Below are 14,733 nucleotides of genomic sequence, written 5' to 3'. Positions count from 1 at the left end.
ACACACACACACACACACAAATCAGAACCATGGACAGCCACATCATATTTAGCTTACGTTGATTGGACTAAATAGTTTTTGGTATCTTTTAGTTGTCACTGTATTAGACTAAGCAGATGTGATTTGATGATGTTGAAGTTTAAATGGTTCTGGAATAGTGGAGGCATCTCCTGTTTTCTTTTCAACTTGCAGTAACTCTCCATGGTTCTAAATCAATAGTTGTTCAGTAGTCCGAAAATGTTGGAAACATTTACTTTCTTGACCATGCTGTAGGTCATTTAACTGTTTGTTACATGCGATATGCTTTGTGGACTTCACCGGACAGATGTTGCTCGTTTTTATTGTGTTGATCTAAGGTTTGGTGATTATTTCACAAGGTGTAAGGGATTATTGCTAAGTGGTTATAATGTCAAGGCATATGACTAACAGTTAGAGCAAACAACAATTATCACACATTGGTTGTGAATAGGTGGCTTGTTTTTTTCTGGCTTGGATTCCCCAGTGATTTTACCCACGCACCGCTACTGCTTTAGTCACAACTCTGTGACTGTCTGCTGCCAATATGGATGAGAGCCCCAAATTGAGAGGAGTTATGAACAGTCATTAGTATACATTCTGAGGTAAAGTGAAAGTACTGTGTAACCCCTAGAGTCGATTGACGCACTGGTGCTTCAATCTATGCTACATAACAAAAACATCCCCATCAAAATCCGTCATTTTAAGCTAGAGATATCTTGCATTGGATGCATCTCAATCCACCGCTTCCGCCAGTGTCGCACTTCCACATCTACGATGAAAGGTGGCAGAGCTAGAGCGGTGTTTGTCAGACCATGATGACACATCCCAAAAATCATCTGAAGGTAACCGGTACCGGATTTTAAAAAACTAATGGAAGTATGAAGATAGTTTTGTGCCTACCCCAAAAAAGGGATTGAATATGTGTAAAAAAATAAAAAATAAAGTACATATTTATTTTTTACTGCAGACACTTCAAAACCTTGTTTTTTATTATTTATTTTTTGACTGTACTTTTTGCCATTTATGAATGTGTTATTCAATGTGTTTCTATGGGCTTTAGTAGTAAAGGCCAAAATGAATATTTTATCAAATATATTTTTGTGATATATTTTGTGATACCCCCCCCCCCCCACCCACATCCAACTTCTTAGACTATAAATTATTAATACAAACTTAACATGAATCATATATTGTATATTACAAGACCAACATTGAGAGAGATGACATGGCACTATACTGTAGTTCAGCAGAATCAAGGTCTGCTAGCCTGGTCCTAGTCTCTCTCACCAGACTCTGGGGCGCTCCACACGTTAGCCTGGTCCTAGTCTCTCTCACCAGACTCTGGGGCGCTCCACACGTTAGCCTGGTCCTAGTCTCTCTCACCAGACTCTGGGGCGCTCCACACGCTAGCCTGGTCCTAGTCTCTCACCAGACTCTGGGGCGCTCCACACGCTAGCCTGGTCCTAGTCTCTCACCAGACTCTGGGGCGCTCCACACGCTAGCCTGGTCCTAGTCTCTCTCACCAGACTCTGGGGCGCTCCACACGCTAGCCTGGTCCTAGTCTCTCACCAGACTCTGGGGCGCTCCACACGTTAGCCTGGTCCTAGTCTCTCTCACCAGACTCTGGGGCGCTCCACACGTTAGCCTGGTCCTAGTCTCTCTCACCAGACTCTGGGGCGCTCCACACGTTAGCCTGGTCCTAGTCTCTCTCACCAGACTCTGGGGCGCTCCACACGCTAGCCTGGTCCTAGTCTCTCACCAGACTCTGGGGCGCTCCACACGCTAGCCTGGTCCTAGTCTCTCACCAGACTCTGGGGCGCTCCACACGCTAGCCTGGTCCTAGTCTCTCTCACCAGACTCTGGGGCGCTCCACACGCTAGCCTGGTCCTAGTCTCTCACCAGACTCTGGGGCGCTCCACACGCTAGCCTGGTCCTAGTCTCTCACCAGACTCTGCGGCGCTCCACACGCTAGCCTGGTCCTAGTCTCTCACCAGACTCTGGGGCGCTCCACACGCTAGCCTGGTCCTAGTCTCTCTCACCAGACTCTGGGGCGCTCCACACGCTAGCCTGGTCCTAGTCTCTCACCAGACTCTGGGGCGCTCCACACGCTAGCCTGGTCCTAGTCTCTCTCACCAGACTCTGGGGCGCTCCACACGCTAGCCTGGTCCTAGTCTCTCACCAGACTCTGGGGCGCTCCACACGCTAGCCTGGTCCTAGTCTCTCTCACCAGACTCTGGGGCGCTCCACACGCTAGCCTGGTCCTAGTCTCTCACCAGACTCTGGGGCGCTCCACACGCTAGCCTGGTCCTAGTCTCTCTCACCAGACTCTGGGGCGCTCCACACGCTAGCCTGGTCCTAGTCTCTCTCACCAGACTCTGGGGCGCTCCACATGCTAGCCTGGTCCTAGTCTCTCTCACCAGACTCTGGGGCGCTCCACACGCTAGCCTGGTCCTAGTCTCTCACCAGACTCTGGGGCGCTCCACACGCTAGCCTGGTCCTAGTCTCTCTCACCAGACTCTGGGGCGCTCCACACGTTAGCCTGGTCCTTGTCTCTCTCACCAGACTCTGGGGCGCTCCACACGCTAGCCTGGTCCTAGTCTCTCACCAGACTCTGGGGCGCTCCACACGCTAGCCTGGTCCTAGTCTCTCACCAGACTCTGGGGCGCTCCACACGCTAGCCTGGTCCTAGTCTCTCACCAGACTCTGGGGCGCTCCACACGCTCTACCCCAGCTGGGGCACAGCAGCTGTAAGAAGAAACTAGCCTTTTCCTGTATTCACAAAGCACTCAAAGTAGGAGTGCTGATCTAGGACCAGGTCCCCCCTGTCCATATATAATCAGATTCATTATGATTTAAAATACCAAAACTAGACCCTAGTTTCCTACTGAGACTCCTACTATGTGAATATGGGCCCTGGTCTCAGGTATATGCTTTAACCAACTCATCGGACAGATGGTTGAAACACATTGTCTGATGCATATGTAGTACAGATACATGAACGGCATGATAACAATATTCAGATGAGTTGTCTTAGCTAAAGTACATACTGATCTGGGACCAGGCTACAGTAGGTCTATGCAACAGTGACCATGAGAGTAGAACCCCAGAATCTGGTCCTGGGCCAGCTCTAATATAACAGGACAACTGTTGTCAGATCCCTGGTCGGTTCACAAGACTGTCAACAGACTGCACCCAGGCTCAGAGACCTACACGCACACACACACACAACCACAACATGCAACAAACACACACGCACACAACACACAACACACACAGAGCAGAGCTGTGTTACAGTCACAGATGGAGGTAGGGTTACAGGAAGCCACAGAGAAAACAGGAGGAGAATGAGACAGAGAGGACAATGGGCTCAATCACTGTATTAAGTCAGTATTTAGGCCTATAGTTAATTTTCATATTGAATTGTTTTCTGTCGCTAGATAGAATGTACTGCAGCTTCATATTTAATAGTCATCACATCAGTGTTGATGGTTACGTCCCGAAAGGCACCCTATTCCTTATCTAGTGCACTACTTTTAACCAGAGCCCATAGACCGAGCCCATAGACCGAGCCCATAGACAGAGCCCATAGCCATGTCAGTCTTCTCAATAGATAGTACCGAGTGGCGCAGCGGTCTAAGGCACTGCATCTCAGTGCTTGAGGCGTCACTACAGACCCCCTGGTTCGATTCCAGGCTGTATCACAACCGGCCGTGATTGGGAGTCCCATAGGGTGGCACACAATTGGCCCAGCGTCGTCCGGGTTTGGCCAGTGTAGGCCGTCATTGTAAATAAGAATTTGTTCTTAACTGACTTGCCTAGTTAAATAAAGGTAAAATATATATATATATAGTACCGCTGTAATGACACAGCTATGCTCTTGTATCTTGAATAACAATATTAATCTCTATCAAGGACTGAAGTCCACTTCAAGATGCCACTGAAGACATGCTAAATCCCAACTAGGAGAATATGGAGAGTTCACCTAATGATCTATTTATCAGATCAACCTCCTCCAGTATTGTGCAGCATCCCTCTTTTTTTCTGTCTCTCTCTCTCTGTCTCTGTCTCTGTCTCTGTCTCTCTCTCTCTCTCTCTCTCTCTCTCTCTCTCATTCCTCTCTCTTTTCTCTCTCTCTCTCTCTCTCTCTCTCTCTCTCTCTCTCTCTCCATGTGGCCTATCTCCCTGTTTTTCTGTCTGTTCAGGCTTCTGAGGGATCAGTGTTCTGAGTCAGACTCCCTAGTGATCTGAGAGTCGTTCTCTGTTCCACAGAGCTAAAGATATGTGTCCATAGCAACAGGCATTATTTAGCCTTGACAGATGTATTGTCAACCAGGATGGTTGCATTTATTACATTTCACACCCCTGTTTTGCTCGCACATATACACACACACACACACACACACACACACACACACACACAAACACACACACACACACACACACACACACACACACACACACACACACACAGGAACATTTGAATTATCCAGGTCGAGTTTCAGATCCCTGGGCATGATACCTTATCAATGGCTTCATCTCAGTACATGGAGGGACAATGATTGCAGTATAGCTCCACATACACACACACACACAGATTAAACACTGCTGCAGTCAGGGATGACCTCAGTCTCACTGGCTCCCATAATAAGGAGGAGGTGATGTTATGGCTCCCATGATAAGGAGGAGGAGGTGACGTTATGGCTCCCATGATAAGGAGGAGGTGACGTTATGGCTCCCATGATAAGCAGGAGGAGGTGACGTTATGGCTCCTGTGATAAGGAGGAGGTGACATAATGGCTCCTGTGATAAGGAGGAGGTGACGTTATGGCTCCCGTGATAAGGAGGAGGTGCTGTTATGGCTCCCATTATAAGGCGGAGGAGGTGATGTTATGGCTTCCGTGATAAGGAGGATGTGATGTTATTGCTCCCATGATAAGGAGGAGGAGGTGATGTTATGGCTCCCATGATAAGGAGGAGGAGGTGATGTTATGGCTCCCATGATAAGGGGAAGGTGATGTTATGGCTCCCATGATAAGGAGGAGGAGGTGATGTTATGACTCCCGTGATAAGGAGGAGGTGACGTTATGGCTCCCATGATAAGGGGGAGGTGATGTTATGGCTCCCATGATAAGGGGGAGGTGATGTTATGGCTCCCATGATAAGGGGGAGGTGACTTATGGCTCCCATGATAAGGGGGAGGTGATGTTATGGGAAAGGCCAGTGTTGTCACAGGTGACCCAAACAATGGTGGGCCTCTTCACTTGTAGGTAGTCTAGGAGGTAGTCTAGGAGGTAGTCTAGGAGGTGGGCTCTGGGAAATTGTGAAGCAAAATTGTCTTTTTTTGTGTGTTTGTTTTACAGAGATCCTGAATGCATGTCACTGTTAGTGTGCTCATGTGTGTGACTGAGTGTACTTTTATGGGCATACACTTGCCTTGTCTGATACTCCACCCATGAGGTGAATCTCATATGAAACCCTATTTCCTATATAGTGCACTACTTTTGGCCAGAATAACAGTCTATTCCCTATACAGTGCACAAGTTTTGACCAGAATGACACCTTAGTCCCTAAATAGTGCACTACTTTAACCAAATCAAATTGTATTGGTCGCGTACACATATTGTGAAGATGTTATCGCAGGTGCAGCAAAATACTTATGTTTCTAGCTCCAACAGTGCAGTAATACCTAACAATACACAACAATACACACAAATCCAGATTGACCCCCTATTCCAGTTATAGTAAACTACTTTTGACCTGAATGAAACCCTGAATTCATTATACAGTCCTGTACCTGGATGTAGATCACAACAAACTAGCATAGGAAGACATTTCCCATTTCCTCTATGACTCAAGAGCTCCAATAGGGACAGGAAGCTGGTGAAGGAGTGTGTGGAGGGTAGATTACATTGAATTGTGTGTTGTCACATGGTGTTGTTGTTATGGGTAACATACTGTGCTGTACGGCTGCCAAGGTGATTTTGCAGTGTTGTGATGACGAGATAGGGATCTCAAGTGCACTCGTGCAGCCCTAGTCTGTCCCCCACCTTTAACTGTGTGTGTGGTACGTAAGTAGGTAAACAGCATATTGAAACAGGTTGACTTTGCACAGGGTTGGCTCTAGGATACTCATACAGTGCATTCGGAAAGTATTCAGACCCCTTGACTTTTCCACATTTTGTTACATTACAACCTTATTCTAAAATGGATTAAATACTTTTTTCCCCTTATCAATCTACACACAATACCCCATGATGACAAAGCAAAAACAGGTTGAAACTGTTCTGGCCCACCTCTCTAATATCTCTGGCCACCTGTGGTTTGTGCAGGTCTGTTGTTATGCCAGGTGTTTCTGGGTGAATGAGTTCCCAAGACCCATACTGCACACTGGCTGCTATGTCACATGTCATCAACTGAGTCAAGCATTCACTGATGGAAATCTTCAATTAATTAATGCAATTTCTTTCAGTGTTCTCCTTACAGATTCATGTACCTAGATTGATTTGAACTGCAGGAACATTGTATGATCATGTGAAATGTAATCAAGATAAATATCAAGGTCCATAAAGAGATATGGATCAAGGACCCTATAGCATGCATATGTCTTGGTTCTAATGAACTGCACACACATAATCTCAATACTAATTTCAATAATAAATCAAATTATAATCTTTCCTCTTTATCTACAACAATGTCATATGTTTCAGTCCACACACGTTACAGACAGCTATTATAGTTTACAGTAGATAAACTACTTTGATCATTCAACACATAGTGGCATCCATTTTACACGTCTGTTGACAAGTCTTTGTTGTCATTGTTGTACCAAGTATTTACAGGTTAGTGCTATCCGCAATCGTTGGGACGTCCCTACGCTAAACCCTAACCTTAACCTTAACCCTTACCATTTTACATTTCAACTTCAATAGGGTAGGGACGTCCCAACGATCCCGGATAGCAAGGATCAATATTTACATCACAACTCACTGTGCTGTTTGCTCATTGGTCTCCCATTCAGTTCCATTTCTATTCAAATCAATAGACCTTTATTGATTGTAAATATTGACAGTTGCCAGCCACAGAAACACAGTGAAAAGGAGTAGAGGGATAAACTTAGCCATAGATGACAAAGTTAGAAGAGCCATTCACACCACCATAGATCAGAGACCCTGACCTCTGAGTGGCCCAGATCAGAGACCCTGACCTCTGAGTGGCCCATGTCTGTGATGGAAGATAGGACACACAAAAGAAGGTTGTGTCATTGTCCGCACACTCTTTGTTCGCTCCCACAAGGTATTTTTAATTCAATGTTCAGCGATACAAACTAAACGTTTCGACTGACCTTGTTCAGCTCCTGTGCCAAGTTTTTAAATGTGCTTTCAGATAATACTCCTAGGCTGCGTTTACACAGGCAGCCCAATTCTGATATTTTTTCCACTTATTTGTCTTTTGACAAATCAGATCAGATCATTTCACATCAGATATTTTTCAGGGCTCCCTACATAAACGCAGCAAAAGACACAAAACAAACTCACACAAACTCAACGTTTCGACTGACCTTGTCCAGCTCCTATGCCAAGTTTGAATGTGCTTTCAGATAAGACTCGTAGACACACAGTATATGTTGCTGCTGCTTCTCCTGCTGCTGTGACCTCCTTAACCCTCATCTATTCTTCTCTGTCAGCCATGTCTGCTGCTGTGACCTCCTTAACCCTCATCTATTCTTCTCTGTCAGCCATGTCTGCTGCTGTGACCTCCTTAACCCTCATCTATTCTTCTCTGTCAGCCATGTCTGCTGCTGTGACCTCCTTAACCCTCATCTATTCTTCTCTGTCAGCCATGTCTGCTGCTGTGACCTCCTTAACCCTCATCTATTATTTCATTCCCCTGTACTCTATCCCTACAATACCTCTCTGTATCTCTATGTCTCTGCCTGCCACACAGAGATTAGAACATCCAGCCAGCCTATCTCTCTGCTCCTCGTCACAATGCCCTTTCACTTCCTGATACCCACGGTGCTAGGCAGCTCTGATTGGCTGAGCTGTGTCTATGTGGTGAGATAAGACTGTGTGATTGGTCAATACAGTGAGTGATTGGTGAATGACCATGTGTGATTGGTAGATGCAGTGAGATAACAGCATGTCATTGGTCTGTTGTGCACGTCATTGGTCTGTTGTGTTGTGCAGTGCCTGGAGACGCTGAGGTCAGGGCAGATGGACATGCAGAAGTTCATCGCCGATGGCTGCAAGGAGGCTCTGCTGGAGGAGAAGAGACGCTTCTGCTTCCTGGTGGACAAACACTGCACCTTCTCCTATCAGATTGCTGCCTTCCATGACAAGGTATAGGACCTATGCTACAGTACCTTATATGCCTGGTTCAATTTCCAGACCCTAGCCCCCTCCCCCTCCCCTGGTCCCTTACCCAGCTATGTTCTCAGTCAGTAGAACCTGAACATGTTTCCAATTCCAATCCATTAAAATCTGTGAACATCAAAGAAGATGGGGGGTTTAAGGGGATATGGGCTAGAGGCTAGGGGTGGAATTGGAACCAGATCTCACTGACTATTTCCATGTACACTATATATACAAAAGTATGTGGACACCCCTTCAAATTAGTAGATTCGTCTATTTCAGCCACACACCTGTTGCTGACAGGTGTATAAAATCGCACAGCCATGCAATCTCCATAGAAATCATTGGCAGTAGAATGGCCTTACTGTAAAGCTCAGTGACTTTCAATGTGGCACCGTCATAGGATGCCACCTTTCCAATAAGTCAGTTCATCATATTTCTGCCCTGCTAGAGCTGCCCCGGTCAACTGTAAGTGCTGTTATTGTGAAGTGGAAACGTCTAGGAGCAACAACAGCTCAGCCGCGAAGTGGTAGGCCACACAAGCTCACAGAACGGGACTGCCGAGTGCTGAAGCGCGTACACTCTCTACCGAGTTGCAACACTCTCTACCGAGTTCCAAACTGCCTCTGGAAGCAACGTCAGCACAAGAACTGTTCGTCGGGAGCTTCATGAAATGGGTTTCCATGGCCGAGCAGCCGCACACACGCCTCAGATCACCAATGCGCAATGCCAAGTGTCGCTGGAGTGGTGTAAAGCTCGCCGTCATTGGACTCTGGAGCAGTGGAAACGCGTTCTCTGGAGTGATGAATCATGCTTCAACATCTGGCAGTCCGACAGACGAATCTGGGTTTGGCGAATGCCAGGAGAACACTACCTGCCCGAATGCATAGTGCCAACTGTAAAGTTTGGTGGAGGAGGGCTGTTTTTCATGGTTCGGGCTAGGCCCCTTAGTTCCAGTGAAGGGAAATCTAAACGCTACAGCATACAGTAACATTCTACATGATTCTGTGCTTCCAACTTTGTGGCAACAGTTTGGGGAAGGCCTTTTCCTGTTTCAGCATGACAATGCCCCCGTGCACAAAGCGAGGTCCATACAGAAATGGTTTGTCGAGATCGGTGTGGAAGAACTTGACTGGCCTGCACAGAGCCCTGACCTCAACCCCATCGAACACCTTTGGGATGAATTGGAACGCTGACTGCAAGCCACGACTAATCGCCATACATTAGTGCCCGACCTCACCAATGCTCTTGTGGCTGAATGGAAGCAAGTCCCCACAGCAATGTTCCAACATCTAGTGGAAAGCCTTCCCAGAAGAGTGGAGGCTGTTATAGCTCAAAGGGGGACCAACTCCATATTAATGCCCATGATTTTGGAATGAGATGTTCGACGAGCAGGTGTCCACATACTTTTGGTCATGTAGTGTATGTACCATAACCACCATCTGTGTACCACTTTTATTATACAAACATCTAGCATGTACCAAATCACAAACCCAAGGCTCCCATTCAGAGCATCTACAGTAACTACTATGACTTCTGCTGTTCCTTCTCTGACCCCAGGCCAGAGACATGCTGTACGGGAAGCTGCCCACCTGGCAGGACAAGTGTAGCGATGCCACCAACGTGCCGGAGAGCGTGATGTCTATGATCGAGGGTCTCCGCACCACAGTGTCCATCACCCCCCAGGCCTCCCCCATCTCCCAGAGACACAGTAGGGTGAGACGGCACAGTCACTCATTCATAAACCATTAGAAAACTATTATCAATTACAATATCTAATTCTGATTCAATGTGAGAGAGCGAGAGAACACAGCACAGATACCTTGTGATGACACTATGGCGTCACTGATTTCATCATAATAATGAAAAGGTAAAAACCTGTAATACCTCTACTACTAATGTACCACTACCAATGGCAGGTTAATTACTAATGTACCACTACCAATGGCAGGTTAACTACTAATGTGTACCACTACCAATGGCAGGTTAACTACTAATGTACCACTACCAATGGCAGGTTAACTACTAATGTACCACTACCAATGGCAGGTTAACTACTAATGTACCACTACCAATGGCAGGTTAACTACTAATGTACCACTACCAATGGCAGGTTAACTACTAATGTACCACTACCAATGGCAGGTTAATTACTAATGTACCACTACCAATGGCAGATTAACTACTAATGTACCACTACCAATGGCAGATTAACTACTAATGTACCACTACCAATGGCAGGTTAACTACTAATGTACCACTACCAATGGCAGGTTAACTACTAATGTACCACTACCAATGGCAGGTTAATGACTAATGTACCACTACCAATGGCAGGTTAACTACTAATGTACCACTACCAATGGCAGGTTAACTACTAACTACTGTACATTCTAGCACTCATACTATCCCCTTCCTGTGTTCCACTTTCTATGGTCAGAGCAACTCCATATTCCAGGACACAGTTCCACCCCCTGCCCCGGTGCTGAAGGCTCAGACCAGCCCATTGGCCAGTATGTTCACGCAGGACACACCCACAACAAACTCAGTCACCAGAGAGACTGAGAGAGTCACAGGTAGTGTGTGTGTGTGTGTGTGTGTGTGTGTGTGTGTGTGTGTGTGTGTGTGTGTGTGTGTGTGTGTGTGTGTGTGTGTGTGTGTGTGTGCGTGCGTGCGTGCGTGCGTGCGTGCGTGCGTGCGTGCGTGCGTGCGTGCGTGCGTGCGTGCGTGCGTGCGTGCGTGCGTGCGTGCGTGCGTGCGTGCGTGCGTGCGTGCGTGCGTGCGTGCGTGCGTGCGTGCGTGCGTGCGTGCGTGCGTGCGTGCGTGCGTGCGTGCGTGCGTGCGTGCGTGCGTGCGTGCGTGCGTGCGTGCGTGCGTGCGTGCGTGCGTGCGTGCGTGCGTGTTTGTATGCTTGTGTGTGTTCGCATGTCCTCCCTGCTGGTCGCAGGTGTGTGTGTTTGTATGTGCGTGCATGAATGGACCTGTGTCTGTATATTAACCCTTCTCTCTCCCTCTCTCTCCAGACTACAGGGACAATGGAGGGGAGGAGAGTGGCGGTCTAGGTCCCAGGTCAGTGTCTGTGGCCACAGGACTCAACAACATTGTGAAGAGACCCAGGGTCCGCACCATCTTCCCCCACACCTCTGGGACCAACGCTACGCTGCTCAGCTTTGACGAGGGAGACATCATCACCCTGCTCATACCTGATGAGAGGGACGGATGGCTCTACGGAGAACTGGAGAAGACCAGGCAGTAAGTTAGAGAGAGAGACACACACACTTACATACGGTGACGCATACACACACACACATGCATTTATACACACACACACCGCCAGCTGCTGTGTACATGTGGTAGTTCCGGTCCTACAGTAACCCGCTGGTTGATTAGATGTTGATTTGATTGAGCTCTCCTTAACTGGACCACCCCAGATGGGGCTGGCTGGGCGCCGTGCTCTGGGATCGCTAAGTGCTGCCTGGGAGCCGGCACTCACTGGGGAATACAATCAGCGCACTGCTGGAGGCAGAGAAACACAGACAGAGACAGAAGGAGAGGAGGAGAGAGGGGAAGGAGTGGGGGGAGAGGAAGAGAAAGGAGAGCGGGAGAGATTCACAGCCAAATGAACCTCTTTGATGTTTTCGCTGAATCAAGTCGTAGTGAAGTTGCTCAAAATGAACTTTAAAAAGGTATTGTATTCCTGACATGATCCTGTACATGTTCTATACAGATTCTAGAGATGATGGACTCTTATATAGGTCAAAAGCAGTGCACTAAATAGGGTGGCTTTTGGGAATAGGGTGGCTTTTGGGATGTTGTCTAGATATGTGCCATTGATACAGTGTAGTTTTCTTGTGGCGGTAGGTCCCTGCAGTGTGATGTCTCTCACACCTCAGCCAGAGTGATGGATCTAGGTCAGTCACCTAGCAACACACACTGATAACATCCACATGGATCCGTCCACCACAACCATAGTGTGATGAAGAGTGTCATGGACAGGAATTAAATACATTTAATTAATATCCTGTGAAAACATGCATCATTAATTATATATTCATTGTGTTCACAAGGCTATTTGACAAAAGTCTGTCATCTCTGATTATTTGATACCCTTTGAGACAGCAGACTGAGAGAATGAGAGAAATGTGACTGTGAAATGTTAGCCTGGTTCCAGATCTGTTTGGGCTTTCTTGGCAACTTCTACGGTCATCAATGACCACATGAGCTGGCAAGATCGCACAAAAATATCTGGGATCAGGCTAGTGAAATGTGATCACTACCTAAACCCTACAGCAGGATTCACTGCGGTGCTTTTAAAAGGGTTTAAAGGGAAGCTGGAAGTTGATACAGTATGTCAGCCTTTATGTATTCTAGTTAAACACTGGCCGCACCCAGCCTTTATGCATTCTAGTTAAACACTGGCCACACCCAGCCTTTATGTATTCTAGTTAAACACTGGCCACACCCAGCCTTTATGTATTCTAGTTAAACACTGGCCACACCCAGCCTTTATGTATTCTAGTTAAACACTGGCCACACCCAGCCTTTATGTATTCTAGTTAAACACTGGCCACACCCAGCCTTTATGTATTCTAGTTAACCACTGGCCACACCCAGCCTTTATGTATTCTAGTTAAACACTGGCCACACCCAGCCTTTATGTATTCTAGTTAAACACTGGGCGCACCCAGCCTTTATGTATTCTAGTTAAACACTGGCCACACCCAGCCTTTATGTATTCTAGTTAAACACTGGCCACACCCAGCCTTTATGTATTCTAGTTAAACACTGGCCACACCCAGCCTTTATGTATTCTAGTTAAACACTGGCCGCACCCAGCCGCCCATTCTCAAGCCCAATGAACAAATGGACAAATATTAACATTTCTCACAGGGATTTGAGTCAATGATTTGTCCAAACGACTCAAATTCCCTCCACTGAAGTGGTGATAGTGAGAGGAATTTCTTGAACACATATTGTTACAATATTTCTAATATGTTTGCTTTGGGTGAAAACTGAGTAAATTGCTTGTGTTAGACCCATGTTTTTGAGTTACTTTATCTGGAACATCATACTGTTGAAGTATTAGTCATGGTAGCACCCTCTCAACTGTCACCGTATTGCACTAGTTTACACTACATCAATGAACTTACACTGAAATGACTTGTAGAGTACCATTTTGTTAAGTCTCTCATCAACTGTGATGACCCTGTTTTGTTCGGTCAGGCAATTCTCTGAATGTCTCTGTTAGATTGTAGAGTCAGAGTTGAGCCATTCATGTTACATAGAGTTAGTGGCTATCCAGTCATGTTTAAAACTTAACTTGAGTTTTTTTCCCCCCTGGAAAAGTCTCCTATGAGCTATGACACCTACAGTGATTCAGCGAACCTTCGTGAGAACGCTACAGCTCAATAAATACATTTCACACAATGCCACAACATGATAACTCAATTCATTAATTGAATAATTTTCAAAAATATTATGATATGACATGTGATTCATATGAGCCACACTGCAAAGGAAGAAAATCAATATTCAACAGGGGAGAAATGTGTTATTAAAGATAAAACCATATTTCCCTCAAGAACATGTTCCATTCAAAATGGTCAAATGAAACCAGATGCACTGAAATATGATAATGGCGCCCGGTGGAGAGAGCAACAGGAAATTGGCTGTTTTCTATTCCATGCATCAGTGCCTTGATTGCTTAAATTGCCATTAAACCCCTACAACTCCAGAATGCCGCAGCCGGTCTGGTGTTCAACCTTCCCAAGTTCTCTCACGTCACCCCGCTCCTCCGCACACTCCACTGGCTTCCAGTTGAAGCTCGCATCTGCTACAAGACCATGGTGCTTGCCTACGGAGCTGTGAGGGGAACGGCACCTCTGTACCTTCAGGCTCTGATCAGTCCCTACACCCAAACGAGGGCATTGCGTTCATCCACCTCTGGCCTGCTGGCTCCCCTACCTCTGCAGAAGCACAGTTCCCGCTCAGCCCAGTCAAAACTGTTCGCTGCTCTGGCACCCCAATGGTGGAACAAGCTCCCTCACGACGCCAGGACAGCGGAGTCACTCACCACCTTCCGGATACATTTGAAACCCCACCTCTTTAAGGAATACCTGGGATAGGATAAAGTAATCCTTCTACCCCCCCACCCCCCCCCCAAAAAAAACTTTGTAAAGTGGTTATCCCACTGGCTATAAGGTGAATGCACCAATTTGTAAGTCGCTCTGGATAAGAGCGTCTGCTAAATGACGTAAATGTAAAATGTAAATGTTACATGTCCCACAGAGAGGTGCAGAAACGCTGGAATTAAGAGGCCTATAATGCTGATTATCCACTTTATTCTACCATAATGGCCTCACGT

The 14,733-nt window shown here is 46.7% G+C and overlaps 1 protein-coding gene across 2 annotated transcripts in view; it reads left to right on the top strand.

Annotated features, from left to right (window-relative positions):
* The window catches only part of LOC311103744 (BAR/IMD domain-containing adapter protein 2-like 1), a 71,277-nt gene that overhangs the window by 44,269 nt on the left and 12,275 nt on the right, over window positions 1-14,733 (top strand). For both annotated transcript variants that reach the window (XM_084145386.1, XM_084145385.1), the window contains 4 exons: window positions 8,205-8,357; window positions 9,930-10,085; window positions 10,810-10,945; window positions 11,393-11,621. In XM_084145386.1, the coding sequence (XP_084001512.1) occupies window positions 8,205-8,357; window positions 9,930-10,085; window positions 10,810-10,945; window positions 11,393-11,621 (674 nt within the window). The remainder of the gene's footprint in view (window positions 1-8,204; window positions 8,358-9,929; window positions 10,086-10,809; window positions 10,946-11,392; window positions 11,622-14,733) is intronic.

Source organism: Coregonus lavaretus, assembly GCF_964263955.1.
Source record: "Coregonus lavaretus genome assembly, chromosome: 28".
NCBI lineage: Eukaryota > Metazoa > Chordata > Actinopteri > Salmoniformes > Salmonidae > Coregonus > Coregonus lavaretus.
This window is presented reverse-complemented; position numbering and strand designations above follow the sequence as displayed.